Consider the following 23,433-nt stretch of genomic DNA (forward strand, 5'->3'; position numbering starts at 1 on the left):
GCCAGGCCCTGGGGTCGGGGTAGGGGAGGCATGGAAGTCAGGACTGTTCTGAGCATGTCTACCCTGTAGTGGACGGGCACAGCTCCAGTGAAGATGCCAGTGCCTGTATGCACCTTGTCATCTGGAAGATCCGAGAAGACGCCAAGACCAAGCGATGACTCCCATCCAACATTACCATGCCACCCCTTCTTCCAACCCTGGCTGCCCTCAACCCCGACCCCTCAGCCCTGACGCCCTTGGCCTCTTTTCAAACTGTGTAATAAAACATGACAGCTGACCCTGCGCCTCCCGAGCTCGAGCCGCAGGTCTGCAGTGAGCAGCCCAGAGCCGAGGCTGAGACCAGTCCTCAGCCCAGCCCCACACCCGTCCAACGTGTCACCACCTCCTCCCCCAGTCCTGTCCCATGGAGCCTGCTGCTGCCCGGGGCAGAGCTGGCCTAGTCTCTGTGCCCCTGTCAGGCACCCCTACCCTTAACCCCCCAGCCCACCGCTCCCGACAGTGGGTTATGCCTTCCGCTCCTTTGTATATAACGCAGGCGACAGGACAAGCCCTCATGGTTTGAGACGGGTTGTCTTTTTTTACTTTATACTGTTATTTTTATTAATTTTTAATTTAAACCTGCTGACCTGCACACCTCCTCAGCTGAGGGTCAACCCACATGGTCAGTCCCATGGGCCTGGATGTTCACCCTGCCCACTTGGGGGGTAGCTTCCAGAACTCACCCCAGCCCACCCAGGACTCCCCAACCTCAGAGCCAAGCCAGCCCCTTGGTCTGGCCTTCAGGGCCTCTGGGCTATCATCTGGGGGATGCCACCTCCCTCCGAGTAGGAACAGAATAAATGTTTGTATGAACTTTAGATTTCATAGTGTGTTGTGCTTTGGGGGCCAGACAGGACCCTGACACGTGCCCGGTCAAGAAAAATGGAAACGACTCCCATGTTCAAGCCAGCTCTCAACCCATGGGCCCATGCCACCCAGCATGGGGACCTGTGAGACACCGAAGCTCTAGGTAGGCTGTGCTCGACAGCCCTTCCCTGAGGGCACCTGGCTGTTGTGCAGGCTGGTGGTGCGCCTTCATTCCCTTTTGCCTGTTAGGAGCCAAGGTCCAAGGTGGAGACTTGGAGTCCCTGGTGTCCTGAGGAATGGCCTGACAATCTAGGCCACTCTGTCCCCGTCAGGAAACAAGCTTTGCAACACTCACATCCAATGTGACCTCAGCTTGATTGGCTGCCTCTTGGCACTTATCTGTGGGGCAGAGTAGGCCTGGAGCCATGCAGGGAAACCTGGGTGTGACAGTCAGGGTCTAAGGGAGCTTCCTTGGCTAAGCCTGGCTTCCACTCTCACGGGTATCCTTGAGCAATCTGTCCCCTCTTCTATCTTGTGTAAACAAGGTTTTTTTTTTTAAATAAATAAATAAATGGTGCCCATGTATTCGCAAAAACCCAGGTCCATCGTGGGCACTTCAGTGGGTATCTCTGCCTATGTCCTGCCCAGTGATGTCAAGGTCCCCTAGGGGTTGACCCCAGGGCAGAAGACCAGCCAACAGAGACCTTTCTGCTAGCTAACCCTGGCTCTGCACTGAAAGCCTCAGGCCTATGTTTGTCAGTGCACTTGTACTCAAAACTTGAAAAGGTGCAGGAACTTTCCAGAGTTTGCCGTTCTGATGGTGGAGGCACGATCCTGAGTGCCATGCTTACCCCAGCCACCAATTCATTCATTCCTGCCAGCATACACTGGGTGACAGGAAATGGACATGACCACTGAGGGAGAGACCTTGGGGGTGGTGAGCAGGTGAGGTGGGCTGATGGGATATCAGCTCAGAGTTGACTCCTCACAGCCTCTTCAGGGTGTACCCTGGCCAGGCCCAGCACCCCTGGTTAACGTTACATAGTATAGCTACTGTACACAGATGTTCAACATGGCCACCTGTGCCTTGTAGACTCCTTTTCCCAGTAGACATTCGGGACACTGGAACTGAATACAGGACCGGGCTCAAACATGCTCATTAGTGTGCAACCTTCCGACTCCATGTCCCACAGGGCATCTCTGGGCTTCAGCAATGTCCAGTCAAGGCAGATTGGGGCTGGATTATACTCTACTTAGTGTGCTTGGAAGACCGTCTTCCCAAGTGCAGGAGATGAGGAGAGACAACTGGCTTCAGAACCTGGGTTCCATGTGGCCCATGTCTGTCATCACAGCACTTGGGAGGCAGAGGGTCGAGGACTAGGAATTCAAGATCATCTGCCCTCTCCTACATATTAAGCTTGAGACCAGCTTGAACTTAACTCTTGCCCCACAGAATGAAGCTCAAGACTACTGACCCCACCTTCTCCAGGCCCCTCCCCTACATCCCAACCATGCCCTGGTCTGGTAGCTCTCCATCCTTTTGCATGATCCTGACCCCCTGGATCATGACTTCACCCTTTTTTCAATTCTCCTACGTTTGGCCTTAGCTTGGCCTCGCCTGCAGAGACTCCTCTCTACCCCTACCTGCCTGAACTCTTCTCAAGGCTTCCCTGTCCTTTCTACCCGTGCCCAAAACCCTTCCTTCATGGCCCATGACTCATGACTCCACCCATAAAGTATAGCTCCACCCACGAGACGTGAAACCACCCACGGAGCGTGGCTTTATCCACTACGCCCAGGCTGCCCTTAAAGTCTGGGCTCCGCCCATGAGGCGTGGCACAATTCATTCTTGCTCCACCCATAAGCAAGGCCCGCAACTCAAGGTTGGCCACGCCCAAACGTCAAGAGCCCCGCCCACCCGCCTAGCTCCTAAGACACGGCCCCGCCCACACCCCTAGAACCTAGCCACGCCCACAACTCCGGGCTCTACTCTTATCCTCTGTTTATTCATCTAGGCCCCACCTTCTCCAGGCCCCGCCCCTGTCTCCTGGTCCTACCCTTCTCCCCACTCTTTAACTTCAGGCCTTAAGGCTCTAGTAGGCCCCGCCCCCTTCACAATGCCCCGCCCCACGAGCCCGCGCCGCCCGTTTCTGACCGGTTGGCACCAGGCTAACAGCTCCACAACATCGTTGGCCCTGGACGCCGCTGGCGGCCCGCCCTAGGCAGCCAGGCCCCACTAAGCCCAGCCCTCGCAGGTGAGCACCGATGCTCACGAGCTGTGCATCCTTGGGCGCCACTGTGACCTCTCTGGGCTCTGGGGGTCTCGGGCCTGGGGTGTCAGCACAGGAGGCAGGAGGTGGTGCCCCCTTGAGGTCCATAAAACCAGACCCCAAGTTACTGACAGGACAGTCTGATACCACTAGAGTTCACTGGGGTTGTGCTTCTTCGTGACCGCTGGAGGATACTGCTAATGGGGTGTCTGGCTAGTGGGCAGGAACACTTTGGAAAAGGAAGACTTAGGAAACTTTGGGAAACTTTGGAAAGGAGGACTGACTACAGCGGCAGTTTTCAACTGGGGGTCAGATGACTTTCACAGGGGCCACCTAAGACCATCTGAAAAAACAGATATTTACCTTGTGCTTACGACAGTAGCAAAATCACAGCTATGTAACAGCAACAAAACCAGTTTTGTGGTTGGGGTGCCCACAACATGAGGAACTGTATTAAAGGGTCATAGCATTAGGAAGGTTGAGAGCCACTGGATTAGAGTGTCCCCTAGAATCAGCTCCGTCTGTGAGTCTCTTCACCCAGCCCTCCCACACCCTCTCCAGCCTCAGTTTTCCTTGTGATAATCAAGTAAAGGCCCAAGACCCAAAGCTGGTGCTTTGCCAGGAGGAGGCAGGGCTCCAAGATGCCCTGGGGAAATACATGACTCAGACACCAACAATCCCGTCCTGGGGGAGATGTGGGCTCAGCAGACATTAAGACAGTGAAAGCTCTAGAAGAGAGGTGACCAGAGGCGAGATGGGGGACACCCCGACTGCTCAGGAAGCCCCCAGGAGACGCATGATTCACACGGGCCGGTCTGGGAAGTACAGACTAAGATTTGGAGGGTGAGGGAGGTACCCATCAGGAAGGGCAGGGTGCTGTGGACAGGGGTGGGGGGCATGTGGGCAAGGTGAGGGATTGATGGAGTGAGTGCTGGGGTGGGGATTAAAGATCTGCCAGGGGAGGGGGCATGAGGACCAATGTCATTAAGAACAATGCCATCTCAAGTTATCAGACCCAGCTGGGTGTGGTAGCAAGCCTCTGCCGTCCTAGCTACTCCAGGAGGCTGGGGCAGGAATCATGAGTTCAGCAGCAGCAGAGTGAGACCCTGTCTCAAAAACAGAACTTAGACTCTCAGGCTGACATCTCTCACTACAGTTAGCAGTCCCAAGGCTAGACTTTTTTTTTTTCTGTTTGTTCCTTCCTCCTTCTCTTTGTTGAGTCAGGCTGTAAGCCAAAGTGGCCTTGAACTCACGGCGGTCCACTGACGAGGTGTCCCAAGTGCTGGGATATGTGCCAATACACCAGATCTATTTTAACGTGGCCCCATGCTTGTCATATACACAAGCTGTGAGCTGTCACATTTACAACCCCTCAGTTCCATGGGGTCAGTCAGCAAACATGGAGTCAGTGAGCACAAGTGGGGTGCTAGTTGGGCCTTGCAGGAGCAGGTGGGAAACAGGAGGGGCACGGAGGAGGCTGGAGAGGCCAGTCACAGTTTCCTCACTAGGGCTGGGGGTTAGAGCACCTCAGAGGTGGGGCTCCTCACCCCGGGTGACCAGCTATAGATGGGGGTGTAATGCTGGATCCTGAAAGCCCAGAGAGCAATACGGAGCTGGGCATGAGAAGGAATATATAACAGGTGGGTGGGTGGATGGGTGGATGGGTGGGTGGGTGGGTGGATGGGTGGGTGGATGGATAGATAGATAGACAGACAGACAGACAGATCCTCTAAGCTATGCCCCAGCCTTTATTTTATTCCAAGGTCTTGCTGCTCATCCCAGGCCAGGTTGAAACTCGAAACCCTACTCCTGCTTCAGCCTCCCTTGTGATTGACTTTTGAGGCATTATTTTAGAGATGAGACCACAAGGTCCTTGAGAGCAGTGACAGACACGGTCCCAAAGGGCTGGGCGGCCAGGGTGATTGTGACTTTTTTTTTTCCGGAGCTGGGGACCGAACCCAGGGCCTTGCGCTTGCTAGGCAAGCGCTCTACCACTGAGCTAAATCCCCAACCTGGGGTAATTGTGACTTAGGGTTCTTTCTTCCCAACTTCGCAGCCCCACCAGCATGGATGATGCTCACCTTGAGGAGGACCTCGAGGATAAAGACACAGGTGTGGTCCGGTGGCCTGGCAGGATGGAGAGGGAGAGTGGAGTGATGGGTACCCCTCAGTCCCCACTAGAGACTAAAACGGGGCTATGTCCTCAGTCTGTGCTGGGATAAGGAGTTCCTGAGACCCTGTTCTCTGAGTAGGACTGGCTTGAGGGTGACTCACACTCACCTGTCACGGCACCTCCCATCCACCGCCCAGTGCTGGGACGGGTTGGGCTGAGCGGTGCTCCCTAGTCCAGTCCTGATGTTTACCAGGTTCCTGGCTTTACATGGGCATCTACTGTACCTGGGGCCCTTGGGGGCCTATTAGCCCTCAGGCTCCAGGGCAACGATCCGGCAGTTGTCCCTGGTTGAGCCCCAGCAGCTCCAACCTCCCGCTATCTCCCGGCAGAGTTCACCTGGGAGGTGAAGGCCAATGACCGAGCCTACCACAAGCAGTTCAGGAAGAAGGGCTTCCTGTGCTGGAGGCAGAAGAAGTACAAGGTGAGCCACCCACTGGCTGCCTCTACCCGGCTTGCTGGGCTGCTCCGTGGGGCACTGCCCTGCGCCTGACCCCAGGTAGGGGAGCCACCCTGAGAGTTCTCAGAGTTATTTTTTGAAATGAGATCTCACTAGGTAACTTAGGCTGCACTAAAACTCCTTAGTCTCCTGCCTCAACTTCCCTAGTATCACCAGGCCTAGTTGAATTATTTTTGCAGGAGTAGGGAAGGATCCAAAGGCCTCCTGAATGCTGAGGGAAGGGGCTTCATTCTTGGATCACGCCCTAAGGCCCCTCACTGGGCGAACTGAAGGCGGGGCTACAACTCCTAGTCACGCCCCCAGCACATGTTTTACTAAAACCCAGGATGACCTTACATTCCCTCTATCGCCCAGGCAGGATCCTTCTGCCTTAGCCTCCTGAGTGCTGGGATGGCAGGTAAGTGCTACCAGGGGTTGCCGCCGTTCTTAAACGGGACGGTGATGTCTCTTCTCACCAAGTCTCTTAACTTCGCCTCATTCCCTGGGAGCTAATCCAGCGGCTGACAGAGCAGGACCCCCATCAGACACACTCACAATCTCTTGCTGTCTCTCATCTCCATGACTTTGCACTAAGTATAACCTCAATTAATGCCCGCTGGAGGCCCTGCATTCAGCTGACCTTCCATCAAGCAGCAGGTGTTCAGTAAATGCTGGCTTACAGGGCATTCAGTATTGGTTTGGTGTAGGTTTATCGATGCTTGGAGGTGCCTCACGGCTTGGTGGCTCCTGCACCCATACCGACAACTGATGGTTCTTGTTCTAGAGCAACGCCATCCACACTGCCAAATACAATGTCTTCTCCTTCCTGCCTCTGAACCTGTACGAGCAGTTCCGTCGTGTGTCCAATCTCTACTTCCTTTTCATCATCATCCTGCAGGTGGGCGGGGCTTAGCGGGTGGGCGGGCTTAGTGGGAGGCAGGGCGGGGCCCCGGGGCCCCAGCAGCCACTGACGATTGTGGTTGGGTGGGGTCTCCTGAGCACCCTGATGTCTGCTCACTGAGGACTCTTCTTGTCTCTGTGGTGGGCTGCCTAAAATCCCTCTCCCGTCGTGTGTGCCAGCCGCCCAGTACCTGGCATGCATGAGGGGCTTCATATGTGCCCAAAGCAAAGATGGGTGTTTGAGAGAGGTTTTGTATGCAGCACTCCTGGGTTGGGGACTTAGCTCAGTGGTAGAGCGTTTGCCTAGCAAGCACAAGGCCCTGGGTACAAGGCCCTGGGTTTGGTCCCCAGCTCCGAAAAAAAGAAAAAAAAAAAAAAGTAGATGTATGCAGCACTCCTGAGTGCCTTTGTAAAGTCTATGCATTCAGCAAGCGCTCAGTAAATGCAGGATCCTCTCTTACGGTAGGGTTTTAGAGGACTCCCTTGCCCCTGCCTGCATGGCTGGGCTCTGCGGACTGGGAGTGGGCACCCACTGGGCACCTGGTTGATGCCTGGCCTGAGGAGTGTGCCCTCCACCGGGGGTGACTCTACACCCAGCTTAAGCAGTGTCTCAGGAGCACCCCACCAGCCCAGCACCTCATTTCTGCTCTGCTTTCACTCATCAAACTACAAAACATGTATTGAGCCCCTATTGTGTTCAGGAGGGTCAGCCAGCCTCCCCTCCCCTGGCCTCAGTCTGCAGAGGATTTAACAGTAGCCATCTGGAGAAGCCAGGGTGGTGGCCTGGAGGTGACAGTAGACAGGTCAGGGCTGAAGGAAGAGGCAAGGGTGGAGCTTGTGGTGTCTGGTCCCCACAGAGCATCCCGGAGATCTCCACACTGCCCTGGTTCACGCTCTTTGCGCCTCTGGTCTGCCTGCTCATGATCCGGGCCGCCCGTGACCTGGTGGATGACATTGTGAGTGGTGGCTAGAGTGGCGTTGGCCTGGGTGCGGGAGGGTGGAACTATCCTCAGACCATACACGAAGCAGAGCATGAGCCTGAGGGGCCTCGGCGCTCACTGTGGGCAGGGCTCTCTGAGGGCAGGAAATGGGGCAGGGGCCTGGCAGAGTGCCACCTCTGTGAGCTTCATTCTGTTGATCCAGGGTCGACACAGGAGCGATAGAATCATCAACAACAGGCCTTGCCAGATCCTGAAGGGGAAGAGGTGAGGCTGGTGGTCAGCACAGGGATGGGGGCGGACATCTGGGGACATCGGAAGGCCATTGTCTGACTAGCATGATCTACACTGGCCTAGTTTGCTTTCTGTTGCTGAGATAAATACCATAACCAAGAGCAACTCAGGAAGAAAGGGTTTATTTCAGATTACAGCTTACAGTCCACTCAAGGCCAGAGCTGAGGCCAAGGCTGTGGAGGAGCCCTGCTCACTGGCTTGCTCCTGCTGGCTCAGCATGATTCCTCATACAGCCCAAGACCACCCACCTAGGAGTGGCCCCGCCCACACTGGGCGGGACCCTTTACATCAATCACTCATCAAGAAACTGCCCCATAGGCTTGCCCAGCTCTGATGGAGTCGGCTTCTCAGTTGAGGTTCCTCCTCCCAGGTGGCACCCGCATCAAGTTGACAAAATACTTAACCAGGTTGCAAGCTAAGCCGGATCCAAGCCTGTGTTTATTAGGATGCTGCTGTCACCCTGCTGGGCGTTGACTCTGGGGTAGGGACAAAGAGTCTGGGGACCTGACAGCTCTGTGGCATATCGACTTCAGCCCTTCAAGGAAAGGCTAGGAGGGATATGGATAGGGACTCTGGGGAGTACTGCCTGGTGACATGGACCTTCTGGTGGGGCATAAGGATGTCAGGGAAGGCAGCCACTGCTGAGCCAAGCCCTGCCAGGTGATGTGAGGTCAACGGAAGGCAGATCATGTGTGTGTGTGTGGGGCATGCCATGATGCCACATCCCTTCCTTGCAGTTTCCTGTGGAAGAAATGGAAGAATCTATGTGTGGGGGATGTGGTGTGTCTCAGCAAAGACAACATTGTCCCGGTGAGGCCACCTCCCAACATGGAGCACCCTTGGGGAGGGTCCTCGAGCAGTCCTGACTCCTCCCTGCCCCACCCCAGGCAGACTTGCTCCTGCTCGCCAGCACAGAGCCCAGTAGCCTGTGCTACCTGGAAACGGCAGACATCGATGGGTAAGAAGCTGTGTCATCCCTGGGGGCTCGGGTGTCAAAGGGACCTGCTTCCCTTGTGGCATAGAGACAGCCAGGCAGTCTAGTAAAACTGTCAGGGCACCTGTGTGTTTGTGCCTAGGCTGTGCTGTGGCCCTCTGTCTCTCTGGGCCTTATCCCTCTGTCACAGGTGGTCTGCAAAAGTAGTCAAGGGCCCAGAGGAAGTATGGCTTCTCACCTAAGGGTGTCCGCCACAGCTACATTTTCATGGCTTTTCATGCCCCTCTTTTCCCCAGAGAGACCAACTTGAAGTTCAGGCAGGCTCTGATGGTCACACACCATGAACTTACTAGCCCGAAGAAAATGGCTTCCTTCCAGGGTAAGGGGACAGAGATGGCCCTGCATGTGCCTCTCTACACATCCTTTGTTGGGTTAAGATGGACGCTGGGTGGGGCCCTGCCCAGTGCAGTGTTAAGTCCTGCCCCTGTACCAGCCTGTAGTGCCAGGGTATCTTTTATCACACTGCCACCCATGGAGAGAGGTCCCTGCCTAGCGCCCAACTCCCGCAGTTCTGTGCTCCATTCTCATTACTGTTTGCTGTGGCTTGGCAAGCAAACGCGGTATTTTCCTGTCTTGTTGCAAGGCGACATACTCAGCGCCATAGACACGGACACATCATTCAAGTCATGGCTTCTCCAATCCTCTTAGATTACACAAGCTCTAGCACTCAGGAGGCTGAGGCAGGAGGATCACAGGTTTGAGGGCTGGAGAGATGGCTCAAAGGTTAGGAGCACTCACTGCTGTCACGGGGACCTGTTTTTGGTTCCCCGTGGCTCCTAGTGGCCTGTAACTCCAGCTCCAAAGGATGCGGTGCCTCTGGTATCCATGCATCAGACCTGCACACAAACGTGCGATCCAAATTCAACAAAATGGCTGCACGCATCTTTAGCCCAGCACTCAAACAACAGAGGCAAACAGATCTCTAGAGTTCGAGGCCAGCCTGGACTACAAAAGTCAGGACAGGGGGTTGGGGATTTAGCTCAGTGGTAGAGCACTTGCCTAGCAAGCGCAAGGCCCTGAAGCGCAAGGTCCCCAGCTCCTTAAAAAAGAAGAAGAAAAAAAAAAAAAGTCAGGACAGTCATGGCTACATAGAAGGCAGCCAGCGGAGATCCTAGTGGTCACGTGACCAGATCCCTCTCCAGACTGTAATGTTTTCCTCAGTCAACATATAGAACCCATCTTTGTTCTTCACAGAGAGCTTCAATGCTGGCCTTGCTTGTTCCTCAAGAAGCTTAATGTATGCTTTGCCGTTAGAATAAGTTTTCACCACACTGTGGCATGCTTAAATATTCCTAAAATAAACCGCTCGGCGTCAGACTTAGAAATTTCACCAACACTGGCTACTGAGTTGTATAGAGCAGAACTGCCTTCCTGCCTCCTGCAGATCCTGCAGGCCAGTGAAGGTCACAGGGGTGTCCCTGGACAGGAGGCTCACAGACCCTGATGTCATCAGAGTCATGAACATCCCAGTCACCTCCATCCAAGATTTAACCACAAGAGAGGAGGCTAGGGAGGGAGGGGTGGTGATTGGATTACAAGGACAGTCATGTGGAAGCCCTGAGGCCATGAGATTGACTTTGGAGCCTTTCAGAGGAAGCTGAGAGATGGCGCTGGCTGTCCCGAGAGAAGTGTGGTGTGGGAACAGGAATGTGGCAGGGAGATGATGCAGGACCACCACCGCTGCAGAAGCTGACTGCTGCTCACTGGGTCCCTACAGGCATAGTGACATGTGAGGAACCCAACAGCCGGATGCATCATTTTGTGGGGAGCCTGGAATGGAACAGCAGGAAGTACCCGTTGGACATTGGAAACCTCCTCCTGCGGGGCTGTAAGATCCGCAACACAGACACCTGCTATGGCCTGGTCATCTATGCTGGTACAGCACACTGGGCATCTGGACTGGGGGACTGAGGGAGAGCCCTGAAAGTGGGGAGAGCTCCAAAAGTCTGTCACGATTGCAGCATATGTGGTGTGTGACATAGGCCCTAGGTGCTGTCAAATGTCAGCACTCTAGTTATCATTGAAAAATGGAATGTTGTTGCATAGGCTAAGAGGGGTGGGCAGACAGGGACTGGATTGGGAGATGGATAGGCAGGTGAATGGATGGATGGATGGGTGGGTGGGTGGGTGGATGGATGGGTGGGTGGATGGATGAGTGGATGGGTGGATGGGTGGATGGGTGGGTGGGATGGGTGGGTGGGTGGATGGGTGGACGGGTGGACGGGTGAGCGGGTGGGCAGGTGGGTGGATGGGTGGATGGGTGGGTGGATGGGTGGGTGGGTGGATGGGTGGGTGGGTGGGTGGATGGGTGGACGGGTGGGCGGGTGGGTGGATGGGTGGATGGGTGGGTGGGTGGATGGATGGGTGGATGGATGGGTGGATGGATGGGTGGATGGGTGGGTGGATGAGTGGGTGGGTGGATGGGTGGGTGGATGGGTGGATGGGTGGGTGGGTGGATGGATGAGTGGGTAGGTGGGTGGATGAGTGGATGGATGGGTGGATGGGTGGATGGGTGGGTGGGTGGGTGGATGGATGGATGGGTGGGTGGATGGATGGATGGGTGGGTGGGTGGATGGATGGATGGATGGAAGGATGGGTGTGTGGGTGGGTGGATCAGTGGATGTTTGAATGATGGGTAGGGATATTACAGATGGAAATTAATCTTGCAGGTTTAGACACAAAGATCATGAAGAATTGTGGCAAGATTCATCTGAAGAGGACCAAGCTGGACCTGATGATGAACAAGCTGGTGATCTTGGTAAAGACTCAGGAGTACCTGTGGGGTCTCTGAGGCGTGAAGGGACATCTCCACTCTTCTCCTGATGCCCTGGACCCCTGTTGTCTCCTCCTCCTCCCTTCTCTTCCTTCTCCTTATTCCTATTGCTGTCTAGCCCAGAGTAATCTTGAACTCCCATGCCCCTGCCCGTACCTGGGTAGCAAGCGACAGGCCTATCCTGGGCTCCCTTTGCATCGTGTTTATGATGCCTGATGCAGGAGAATCAGGACTCAAAGCCCAGATGGATTAAAGACAAAGAGTCCCAAAGCTGGACTGGGACCTGAGAGACCCTCCTCTGCCATGGATCCCCAGTCTGCTGTGGCCTTCCTGACCCAGCCATCTCCATCCCCATCCCCTCACAGATCTTCATGTCACTGGTGATTGCTTCCATGTTTCTAACACTGGGCTTCGCCTTCATGGTGAAAGAGTTTAAAGCCAAGCATCACTACATGTCATCGATGCAAGGGCGCACGGACGCAATGGACTCCTTCTTCATCTTCTGGGGCTTCCTCATCTTGCTCAGCGTTATGGTGCCCATGGCCATGTTTATCATGTAAGCTCCCGGGCAGGGCTCAGGGGATGCCCCTCCAGACAGGGTGTGGTGGTTGGAGCTTCACTGACCTGGCTCGTGGCTGCGTGCAGCGCCGAATTCATCTACTTAGGCAACAGCATTTTCATCAACTGGGACCTCAGTATGTACTATGAGCCCCTGGACATACCGGCCAAGGCCCGCAGCACCAGTCTGAATGACCACCTGGGCCAGGTGCAGTACATCTTCTCAGACAAGACCGGGACGCTGACACAGAACATCATGACCTTCAAGAAGTGCTGTATCAATGGCTGTACCTATGGTGATGCCCTGCACCCTACACAGCCCCTTCCCCATAGCCCCGCCCCTTCCTAGTCAGGTCTCCCTGGGGGATCAACGCCTGGACTAAGAACCAGACCACGTCCAATGTGGTCTTGAGCTTGACAATATTAGGTGTCCCCTGGAAACCTGAACTTGGGGTGGGGACCAGGGGATCCCTAAGTGTTACCTCCTGGGGGGAGCTGAATTCTGATGCAGAGTTCTTTCCCCAGATTCAGACGACGAGCACGGGACACTCCGAAAGGTGAACCCTATGACCCTGCCTCACTGGAGCAGGGTGGGTGTACTGGATGGGGTTGGCAGCAGATAGCCTGACCCTGCACCCTGTTGTCTCCCAGCGGAACCCATATTCCTGGAACCCATTCGCTGACGGCAAACTCCAGTTCTACAATAAAGAGCTGGAATCCCTGGTGCGAGGCAAGCAGGACCGAGCAGTACAGGAGTTCTGGCGGCTGCTGGCCATCTGCCACACCGTGATGGTGCAGGAGAAAGACAGTGAGTGTGACCAGGCACGCATTGCCTCTCCTGTTGTCTGGGGACCCACGCACACAGCTTCTTGGGCTTGGACTCAAGTCACCAGGGCCCAAAGGCTGTTCAGCCCATTTCCCAAGCCCCTTTGGTCCCCAGGGACTATGGCTTCCCACTGCCTCAAAGCTGAAGTCAGGATGAACCTGTGACCCCCTGCTAAGCCACGAGATGCGGGAAGTGATGCCTCGCTGCCATCCTTTCTGCCTTTCAGACCAGCTGCTGTACCAGGCTGCCTCCCCTGATGAGGAGGCACTGGTCGCCGCTGCCCGGAACTTTGGCTACGTGTTTCTGTCTCGGACCCAGGACACGATCACCCTGGTGGAGCTGGGGGAAGAAAGGGTCTACCAGGTTCTGGCCATGATGGATTTCAACAGCGTTCGCAAACGGATGTCAGTGTTAGGTAAGCCTGAAGCCCCTCCCCGACTCTGCTGTGCTGTGTGACAGACAGCATGTGGACATCAGGGTCCTGCCTTCCTCCCTTCACAGTCCGAAACCCAGAGGGCTCCATCTGCCTCTATACCAAGGGTGCCGACACGGTCATCTTGGAGCGTCTTCACCATAAGGGTGTCATGGAGGCCACCACAGAGGAGGTCTTGGCTGTGAGTGTCCTGCTGGGGGAGGCTGGTGTGCATGCATGTGCGCGCATGCGTGTGTGTGTGTGTGTGTGTGTGTGTGTGTGTGTGTGTGCATGTGTGTGCGTGCATGCTCAGAGGCAGCTACATACATTTGAGGGAGGGGGTTGTTTATCACACAAAATGTGGTGCTCCTGACTGTACCCAGAAGCTGAGATCTGCAGTGTCTTTCTGCTCCACACAAGGACAACCTGAGGGTGGGTTGGGCTCTGACCTCTGACCCCCCCTTCACCTGGCCTCTCCCCAGCTATGGCTGGGCTCTGCGACCTTCTTTGATTTCTTCTTTGTGGATGAAGCTAGGTCTATTTGTCTCCTGCTAGTCTATAGCCTTCAGCCTGTCCCCCTTCCTCTCCCTACCTCAGCAATCAGCCTTTTTACTTCCCCCCTTCTCTGAGGTGACAGGCAGACCCTTTGCACACACCCCTCCCCTCAATGACGACTCTGTCACTCACTTGTTCCGTTCCTCAGATCTCAGCCTTCAGCCCTGCCTTCAGGGGCCTTCTCTCACACGCCTTAGTTCACTGCTGTCTGGTACATCCGAGGGCTCTGCTGAGGGTTTTTGGGGTGCCCTTCTCTGCTGTGGGGAGAGGGGATCGAAATTCTTTAGAATGAAGACCCAGAGTCCAAGGGCTCAATCAGATTGGTCAGCCTTCCATGGAGTGGGTGGATAACTGAAGCCCCTTGAGGAACACAAACCTGTCTGAGGTTCCCACCCCAAGAGGACCCTGTGTGACAGTTGCACCTGACCTCCCACCCCATCACACTCCATAAGCCACCAGCCATGGCCAAGGCTCCTGGGGCCATAGCAGGATAGAAGGTCATAAAGACAGGGGGCCCCTTTTCCTGGACCCCCAGCTGTGAGGACTGAACATGTTTCAGATCTACCGGAGGGACAGAGAAGGAGAGCCCTCCAGGATTCTGGGTGTCAAAAGTGTCCCCTCCCCATGGCAATCTTAGGACAAGTCCTGGAGCTGGGGTGAGGGACCCTAGAATCCTTTAAGTACTTGGGGAGTAGACACACACACCTGCCTGCCCAACACTGGAGATCTGAGGCAGGAGAATAAGGAACAACTCAGGCTTGTCTCAGCTATCAAGTCAAGCCATGAAAGGGAAGTTGGTTAATAGAGAGGATGCAGCCTGAGCCAGGTCCAGAGGTGTGAGGGCACTGTGACACTGGGGAGCCCTGAAGACAGACAGGGTCGGCTATTCACGGTTGGTCGGCGCTGCTGCAGGCCTTTGCAGAGCAGACCCTGCGCACCCTGTGCCTGGCCTACAAGGATGTGGCGGAGGATGCCTACAAAGAATGGGAACCGGAACACCAGGAGGCCGCCCTCCTGCTGCAGAACCGCGCGCAGGCCCTGCACCAGGTGTATAATAAGCTGGAGCAGAACCTGCAGGTGGGGGCCGTGGAGGTGTAGGACGGGCTGGCTGGGCTCCTGATGGGCCTTGGGACCTGAACCTGCGCTGGCCTCCCTTAGCTGCTGGGAGTCACAGCCATTGAAGACAAACTGCAAGATGGTGTCCCTGAGACTATCAGATGCCTCAAGAAGGGGAACATCAAAATGTGGGTGCTGACCGGGGACAAGCCAGGTGGGTCCCCAGCTCTGCTGCCCCAGAATGTGTGCTGCACTGTCCCGTTGGCCACAGGGCCCTCGGTACATCCCCAGGAGTGGACACGTGCCATGTGCAAACCCAGCGCTCAGGGAGAGTTTCGTCGTGACCACGCAACCGGGTGGGGACCCCTTCACATCCCCGGAGACATACCCACCCTAAAGTGACCTCCAGGTCAGCTTTGAAGGGATGTCCTGGGGCTATCTTGCACCCATGTATAGACAGGCTCATTTTGACAATTTTTGAAGTTTTAATTTTGGGTTATTTTTTGTTTTGCTTTCTTTTGATTTTTTTGTTTCTGATTTTCAAATAAATTTGACATTTTCATGTTTTCTCAAAGTGTGGTGGGCTTCAGGATCCCGGCCTTCATCCTACATCCCCGGGTACCTTGCACATCCCCAGCCCTTTCAGACTCCCGGGTAGCAGCCAAAATGCCAGGGCCACCTCTGATTGGCCGGTCCTGTTATGATACATGGCCTCTCTTGACCAATCACTACAGCAGGCCGGGAGATTGGGCGTGGGTGGGGGAGGCCTCAAGGGACGGACCAGGATTCGGTGGTGGGCGGGGCCTTGGGTAAGAGTGTGGGGCTCCAGGATCTGGCGCTGACCAGAAGCGCCTGCAACCTGGCTGGATTTGCAGAGACCGCGGTGAACATCGGCTTTGCGTGCCAGCTGCTGTCAGAAAACATGTCAATTCTGGAAGATAAGGACATCAAGTAAGCAGGTGACCTCCCTGGCACCCTCACACCATCCCATGGGTGGGACGATGGCTCCACTTTCCCGTCCATCCCATCTCCTTACAGAGGTTTACTGGAGAACTATTGGGACGAAAATGAACACCAGAGGGCATTCCAGACGATGACCCATCACAACATGGCCTTGGTTATCAATGGAGAATTCTTGGTGAGTGTCACTGGGGGGAGGAGCAGCCGTTTGGTAAAACCTGGGATGGGGGACATGCCAAGAACAGAGATGCAGGCCTAGTGACCCAAGCCCCTTCTCCCCATCCCATCCCCCACACCTAACACCCAGGATCAGCTGCTCCTGTCCTTGCGCAAGGAGCCCCGAGCCCTGGTCCAGAATGCAGTGGTGGATGAGGCCACCCAGGAGCCGGGTGTGTCTGCGTTAGACTTCCTCCAGGCACGGAGGATCTCCCAGATGTGGAGAAACTTTGGGACCACCATGGCAACATCCCAGTCAGACGCCTCCAAGACTCGAGAGAGCCCCGAGGAGCGGAGGGAGAGGGCCTTTGTAGACCTGGCCTCCAAATGCCAGGCTGTCATCTGCTGCAGGGTGACACCCAAGCAGAAGGCCCTTGTGGTGGCATTGGTGAAGAAATACCAGCAAGTGGTGACGCTGGCCATCGGAGACGGAGCCAACGATGTGAACATGATCAAGAGTGGGTGGCGGGCCTGTGACTGGGCGCAGGGGAGTCAGTCTGGGGTTTTGGGTCCCCATGGCTGACTCAGTGCTGTGGTCCCTGCAGCTGCGGACATTGGCGTAGGGCTGGCGGGCCAGGAGGGCATGCAGGCGGTTCAGAACAGTGACTACGTGCTGGCCCAGTTCTGCTACCTGCAGCGCTTGCTGCTTGTGCACGGGCGCTGGTCCTACATGCGAATCTGCAAGTTCCTGCGCTACTTCTTCTACAAGACCGTGGCCAGCATGATGGCCCAGATATGGTTCTCCCTGTTCAACGGCTTCTCTGCTCAGGTGTGTGGGGATCTGGGGCTGGCTCCCCGGGCAGCCCAGAGGCTGGGTGTGTCTGTCATCCCAACACTTGGGAAGCTGAGGCAGGAGGATTGCCACTAGTCAAAGACCACCTGGGCAGGTCAGGTATGGTGGCGAGGGTCTTTAATCCCAGCACTCGGGAGGCAGAAGCAGGCTAATCTCTGAGTTCAAGGCCAGCCTGGGCTATAGAGAGAGTTCCAGGACAGCCAGGGCTGCACAGAGAGACCCTGTGTTGAAAACCAGACAACAACAAATCTAGGTTATTAGTTAGGCCTTGTTCAGTACTGCAGAGTGAGTGGCTGGAGCGGAGCTCAGGTGGAGGAGTGCTGGCCGACTGTGCTCAGTGTCTGAGCTACCATGCCTAGTACCTGTGGCGCCAGGGGCAGGACCTAGGGCTGCTTCTAGGCTGGCCTCCAACTAGTATCCTCCTGCGTTGGCCTCCCGAAGGTCATTTTAGCTTGGTTAGGAGGAGCTGTCCTGAGGCCTCTCTTTGTCCTCTAGCTCCTTTAGTCGGAATCAAACCGGATGTGCTCTACAGCCGCCTAGAGGCCCATTCTCTCCAACTGCTGGTACAGCCTCAAAAGTCCCACACTTAACAAAGTGTCAGAGTTCAATGTCTACCCTTGCTGTCCCCTGCCCCAGCTGCCGGGGCTCCCCGCTAGAGTGGTGAAGGCTCCCCTCTCTTGCAGCCCCTGTATGAAGGCTGGTTCCTGGCTCTCTTTAACCTGCTGTATTCCACGCTCCCAGTCCTGTACATTGGTCTGTTTGAGCAGGTGAGCAGAGGCAGTGTTGTCCTGTCTGCCCACAGCAGCAGGCCATCTGCTCCCTCCAGATCTCTGTCTCGTGGGTGTCTGGGGGAGGGCTCTCCTATGGCAGACAGCCCTGCACTCTGAGAACCAGATCTCTCCAGCCTTCTGTGTTAACGTGGGGGGAACCGGAAGGAAGGCTCTGCGCTGTTCCTCTTACCCACAACCCAGAGTAAAGCTGCCTGAGGGCATTAATTCAGGAGAGGACTTCACCTCACATCTACGTTTTGTGTGGGGATGGGCTACGGTGGAGGTTAGGTTGTCTTGTTTGAAGATTTATTTACTTATTATATATAAGTAGCTGTCTTCAGACACACCAGAAGAGGGCATCGGATCCCATTACAGATGGTTATGAGCCACCATGTGGTTGCTGGGATTTGAACTCAGGACCTCTGGAAGAGCAGTCAGCGCTCTTAACCACTGAGCCATCTCTCCAGCCCAGGTTGTCTTGTTTGAATACACGTTAGCTCATGCTGAGCTCCTGGAGAGGGTCTTAAGCCACCATGTCCAGACTCCCCTCAGAGCCTTCGCCTCCTGTCCAGGACGTGACTGCAGAGAAGAGTCTAAAGATGCCCGAACTGTACACGGCTGGCCAGAAAGACGAGCTCTTCAACTACAGTATTTTCGTGCAAGCCATCGCCCACGGCACCATCACATCCCTGATCAACTTCTTTGTGACGATTTTGGTCAGCTATGACATGACCAAGACTGGCAGCTCCCCTGACTACCAGTCCTTTGGGGTACTGGTGGCCATATCTAGCCTACTGTCAATCACCCTGGAGGTAGGTGGGACCACGAGCCCTGAGAAACCATGGCGGCCTCTGCCTGACACTGACTTTACTCTAGCCTTGTAAAAAGGATTCATTTCAAGTTAACTCGTGTGTGTGTGTGTGTGTGTGTGTGTGTGTGTGTGTGCATTCACATGCAAGCATGCAGTACCCACAGAGGCCAAAAGAGGGAGTAGATTCCCTAGAACTGGAGTTACAGCTGCCTGTGGGACATGTATGTGGGTGCTAGGACCTGAAGTCAGGCTCTCTCCCAGAGCCGCCAGTGCTCTTTGCTTTGCTTCGTTTTGTCTTCTTGAGACAGAGTCTCTCTGTGGAGCCCTGGCTGACCTGGAATTTGCTCTGTAGACCAAGCTGGTCTCGAACTCACAGAGATCCACTTGCATAATGCTGGGACTAAAGGTGTCTATCATCACGCCTGACCCAGAAATGCTGGTAACACATTTGTGGTATGTGCAGCACACGGTGCCTGTGCACTGTGAGCCATGGGAGTTGGAGGAGGATGGTTTTGCTTAAGGGAGGGTCTTGTTCATTGCTGCTGTGTGACAAGACTCCGGGGAGATGCACCAAACAGATCCACTCACCTCAGGTAGGGAGCCCATGGCAGACCCAAGTATGGAGAACTGCCAAGGTCCAGCATGGTGAACCAGAGAGGTTCACTGGGGTTACTTAGAGGAGCAGAGATGACTCAGAGACAGCTGTATCCCCAAGGCCCTCCCCAGCACGGATGACGGCTCCCAGAGCTGGGAGCCTGCAATGCAGCCTGTAGGCAGTGTGACAGACAGGCCAGGTGGCTCGTTCTAAACCTCTTCCTGGCGGCTTGGATGGTCTCCGCATCTTTTTTTTTTTTTTTTTTTTTTTTTTTTTTTTTTTTGGTTCTTTTTTTTTCGGAGCTGGGGACCGATCCCAGGGCCTTGCGCTCTACCACTGAGCTAAGTCCCCAACCCTCCCCCCCCAGCATCTTTGTGTCTTGGCTTCCTGTGGGGACTCTCAGCTTTACTGCTCACTCTAGCACGGAGGGGCCTGGTAAACTGGTCTGTTTCAGGGACTTCCTGAAGCTTCTTCCTGTTCTTTTCCTTTTTGCTTAAGGAGCTTCCTGCAGGATGGAGTGTTGTATTCTGGGAGGAAATGTTACTGCTGCGTATGTCATGGGCTTTCTGAATTTCTCTTTGCCTCCTGTTTAGCCATAAACCAAACAAGTAGTTGCTGTCACACACAGCAACCAGCTTTCCGAGGTGCTGGGGATTTGAACTCAGGTCCTCAGACTTACATAGCAAGTACTTTACCCCCTGAGTCATCTCCCAAGAACTCCACTTTGTTTTTCTGAGACTGATTCTCCCACTGAAGTTACAACTAATTAGGCTGCTCTGCCCAGCAAGCACCCAGGATCTTCCCATCCATCCATGTACCCCTGTGCCCAGTGCTGGGGTTCAGGCATGCTTCTATATGGGTGCTGGAGATTGGAACTTATGTCCTTGGCTTGGACAGTCTCCCCAGATCCCCCCGACCCGATCCCCGGCTGCTGGGGCCCTGCATCCTGTCTCCCACTTCCCACTGCTGACCTCTTGGCCCCTACCCAGGTTATCCTTGTCGTCAAGTACTGGACGCTCCTGTTCGTGGGCACCGTTGTGGTCAGCCTCAGCTCCTACGTAATCTTCACGAGCCTCACTGAGAGTCTATTGTTGTTCAGGATCTCACCAAAGACCTTCCCATTCCTGTGTGAGCTTCCATTGGTCGTTGGGAGGAAGGGAGTAGTCAGGGTAGTGGAGTGGCTGAGGGGTGGGGAAAGAGGCCCACACTCACCCACCGTCTGCCTCACCCCTAGTCGCTGACTACAATGTGATCCGTGAGCCCTCCAGCCTGCTGGTGATTGTCCTCAATGTGACCCTGAACACTCTGCCCATGCTGGCTGTGCGCATCATCCGAAGGACGGTCTTGAAACGGCACCCCAAGGTGAGAGCGAGCTGGGGGTGGCGCTACCCAGCGGTCACAGATTCTGTGTCCCAGGAACAGTGTGGACAGATCCCCCTAACTTCCTCAGGGGCCCAAGTCCCTGAGCACTGTGTCTGTCATAGAACATTCCTCAGGCTTCTGCCTTGGGTCACTCAGAGCCCAGGGAAGCAAGAAGATGGCTTTTGGAATAGTTTAGGCAAAATAGGACATTGGAAGCACTTTTGCCACACTGTCCTCTGTGCAGTGATGCATGTGGGCGTCCAGTCTCCAGGAAGAACATGGGTTCTGACATCAGGCCACTGAGTGGAGGGGCCTGAGACATATTGGTCAGTGAGGGAGCCACACATGAAGGCCACAGTCTGGGACTCTGTGACCGGAAATGACCAGAGCAGGGAGAAGCAGAGGTGGGAAGTTCTTGGATGACAAAGGCTGTGGAGGAGATGGGTGCTCTCTCTCGGGAGTGAACCTTCCTTTGGGTGATGGAATGTTCTAGAAGTAGCAGTTGCACAGTTTTCTGAATGTGCTCAGTGCCAGAGCCATCCTTAAGCCACTGAGATGGCAATGAAAACATTCTTAAGACTTGTTATTCTTCATGTGTGCATGCTCTGTATGTGCATCATGGCGGGGCCTGGTGCCCACAGAGGCCAGGCAAGAGCACTGGCTCTCCTGGAAACTGGAGTTCAAGATGGTTGTGAGCTGCATGTGGGTGCTGGGAATTAAACCTGGTTTCTCCAGAAGAGCAGCCAAAGTTCTTAACCACTGAGCCACCTCTCCCACCCTAATAGGATAAATTTTAATGGTCTAGTTTAAAATTCTTTTTTTGGGGTTGGGGATTTAGCTCAGTGGTAGAGCGCTTGCCAAGGAAGCGCAAGGCCCTGGGTTCGGTCCCCAGCTCCGGAAAAAAAAAAAAAAAAAAAAAAAAAAGAACCAAAAAAATAAATAAATAAAATTCTTTTTTTTTTTTTTTGAGATAAAAGTGTAGGGTGGGGGGGCTGGGGATTTAGCTCAGTGGTAGAGCGCTTACCTAGGAAGCGCAAGGCCCTGGGTTCGGTCCCCAGCTCCGAAAAAAAGAACCAAAAAAAAAAAAAAAAAGTGTAGGGTGGGGCCTCAAGGAAAGACTGACCACCTTCCGGTTTTGTCTTATGGAGGGAGTGTTTTTTAAATTTACAATTATTTATGCAGTGAGCATGGGCTGGGAGCCTTAGTGGGTGGCCCACACTGTGGAGTATTTACGGAGGTCAGAGAACAACTTCTAGTCACCAAGATTGATCGCAGGACATTAGTCTTGATAGCACGTGTCTCCGCCCGCCCAGCCCTCTGGTAGGCCTCTAGGAATAATTGTTGGTCCAGAATCGTTTCCAGATCAGACCCCAGTTGGCCAGACCAAGGTTTGGTGCTCCGAGTGGCACATGCTGGGGTGCATGTGACCCTAAAGCCCTGCTGTCCTCTGTTGTCTCCCACATGCTGCAGAAAGAAGAGGAGGTCCCAAGTGAAGAATTAACAGTGGAGCCCGCCATGCGGCTTCGCCGTGGGATGCCAGCCCGCCGCTCCAGCTATGCCTTCTCCCACCATGAGGGCTACGCAAACCTCATTACCCAGGGCACCATCCTGCGCAGGCATACGCACGTGGATGAATTTTATGGGGACACAGCCTGCAATTCCCCGAACCCATCCGAAGAAGACGTACCTTGGCAACACAAAGAATCAATATTTAATCCGCGAAAGATCTCAATCCTGGCCAAGAAGAGACGCCAGCACTACGGAAAGGGGTCTCAGGGAGAGGTCCACCCCAACGCTAGCTCCCAGACCACGGAGAAACAGACCGCCATTAACATAGACAACCATGAGACTAAGAAGCTACCCACCACCACAAGTGCCATGTCAGGACAGCTCCAGGTGTCCTCGTCTGAGGATCAGGCTTTCTACAGTGCGCTTTCACAGTACAGTCTGGCAAGCCGGCCGGAACGCATGGATGTCCGGTCCTCATCCTGGAAGGGCCCTCTCTTGAGGGATTCAGCCTCTTCGAGGTCAAGCCATCTGGAAGTAACCACACAGCTACATAGCCACACCTCCAGTTGACCAGAAGCCTCTCACTGGGGGATTCCCAGTCGTCAAGGACAATGCCACAGTCACCCGGGAGTGGACAGAGCCCTAACGTGGAACAAGCGCAGTCTCCCATGGTGCGCATGTCAGTGCGCCTTCAAGTCAGATCACCACGCAGCTCACGTGCTTAGCCAGTCAACGAACAGCATCCAAAGACAAGAGGAGGGGCACATCCTTGCCTTTTTCTAATAAAACAGGGTCCCTCTGGCCGCAGGGCTTCTTTGGGCTCTCTCCTCCAATTCTTTTAGCAGAATCCAGGGAATGTTCTCCCCCAAGTTAAAAAACAAAAAAACAAAAACAAAACAAAACAAAAAAAATCAAAACACTGACCCCTACCGGTCAAGTCTATTAATTGTCGGAAGATTTTGTTGGCTTTTATCCCCTTCTCAGTGCACAGAGAGCTTCATTGTTTTTGAGAAAGAAAAGGGAAGAGATCAGGCTCTGCCTAACCTTTGGCTTCACCCCATACCAACCTCGGTTTAAACTGCCCTCCGGTGTCCTTCTGCCCGTCCTCCTCCAGGCTGCCTATCCTCTGTTCAAGCCATGACCTGATGTGGTCCAACTCACAGTTGGCTTTACTGATAGGCTCTGACCTGACCCCTGGGAACAGTGAAGTGGGTGGAGCTCTACAGTAGATGGGGCAAGCGGGAAACATAGGCTCGCCTCCCTTCTGCCCGGGCGCTTTGCTGCGGTTCCCGGATCCATACCCGTCCACAGCTGCCCACACACATATATACATATGAAATTGAATGGCTAGGTGATAATTTTTGAAGGAAACAGCAAGACAGAGAA

The 23,433-nt window shown here is 54.6% G+C and overlaps 2 protein-coding genes across 5 annotated transcripts in view; both read left to right on the forward strand.

Annotated features, from left to right (window-relative positions):
- The window catches only part of Rexo1 (RNA exonuclease 1 homolog), a 19,978-nt gene extending 18,537 nt beyond the window's left edge, over positions 1-1,441 (forward strand). Inside the window, exon 16 of the mRNA NM_001012114.3 lies at positions 70-1,441. Coding sequence (NP_001012114.2) covers positions 70-158 — 89 coding nt within the window. The 3' untranslated portion in view covers positions 159-1,441. The remainder of the gene's footprint in view (positions 1-69) is intronic.
- Positions 220-22,861, forward strand: Atp8b3 (ATPase phospholipid transporting 8B3). 4 transcript variants are annotated; one of them, XM_234937.11, is made up of 28 exons: positions 220-3,101; positions 5,173-5,228; positions 5,619-5,710; positions 6,510-6,623; positions 7,483-7,581; positions 7,769-7,830; positions 8,595-8,667; positions 8,745-8,815; positions 9,088-9,170; positions 10,569-10,727; positions 11,521-11,609; positions 11,990-12,180; positions 12,270-12,478; positions 12,708-12,739; positions 12,834-12,990; positions 13,235-13,423; positions 13,510-13,622; positions 14,888-15,052; positions 15,134-15,245; positions 15,907-15,982; positions 16,070-16,169; positions 16,299-16,665; positions 16,753-16,976; positions 17,684-17,767; positions 18,343-18,582; positions 20,166-20,304; positions 20,411-20,538; positions 22,009-22,861. In XM_234937.11, the coding sequence occupies exons 2-28, from the start codon at positions 5,183-5,185 to the stop codon at positions 22,615-22,617; spliced, it is 4,023 nt and encodes a 1,340-aa protein (XP_234937.3). In that variant the 5' UTR covers positions 220-3,101; positions 5,173-5,182; the 3' UTR covers positions 22,618-22,861. The 4 variants fall into 4 exon arrangements, with proteins under 4 accessions (XP_234937.3, XP_038936374.1, XP_038936375.1 ...); XM_039080446.2 differs by lacking the exon at positions 14,888-15,052; XM_039080447.2 differs by lacking the exons at positions 18,343-18,582; positions 20,166-20,304; positions 20,411-20,538; positions 22,009-22,861 and adding an exon at positions 18,238-18,282.
- Positions 22,862-23,433: the final 572 nt, after the last annotated feature.

This window comes from Rattus norvegicus, chromosome 7 (genome assembly GCF_036323735.1).
Source record: "Rattus norvegicus strain BN/NHsdMcwi chromosome 7, GRCr8, whole genome shotgun sequence".
Classification (NCBI taxonomy): Eukaryota; Metazoa; Chordata; class Mammalia; order Rodentia; family Muridae; genus Rattus; species Rattus norvegicus.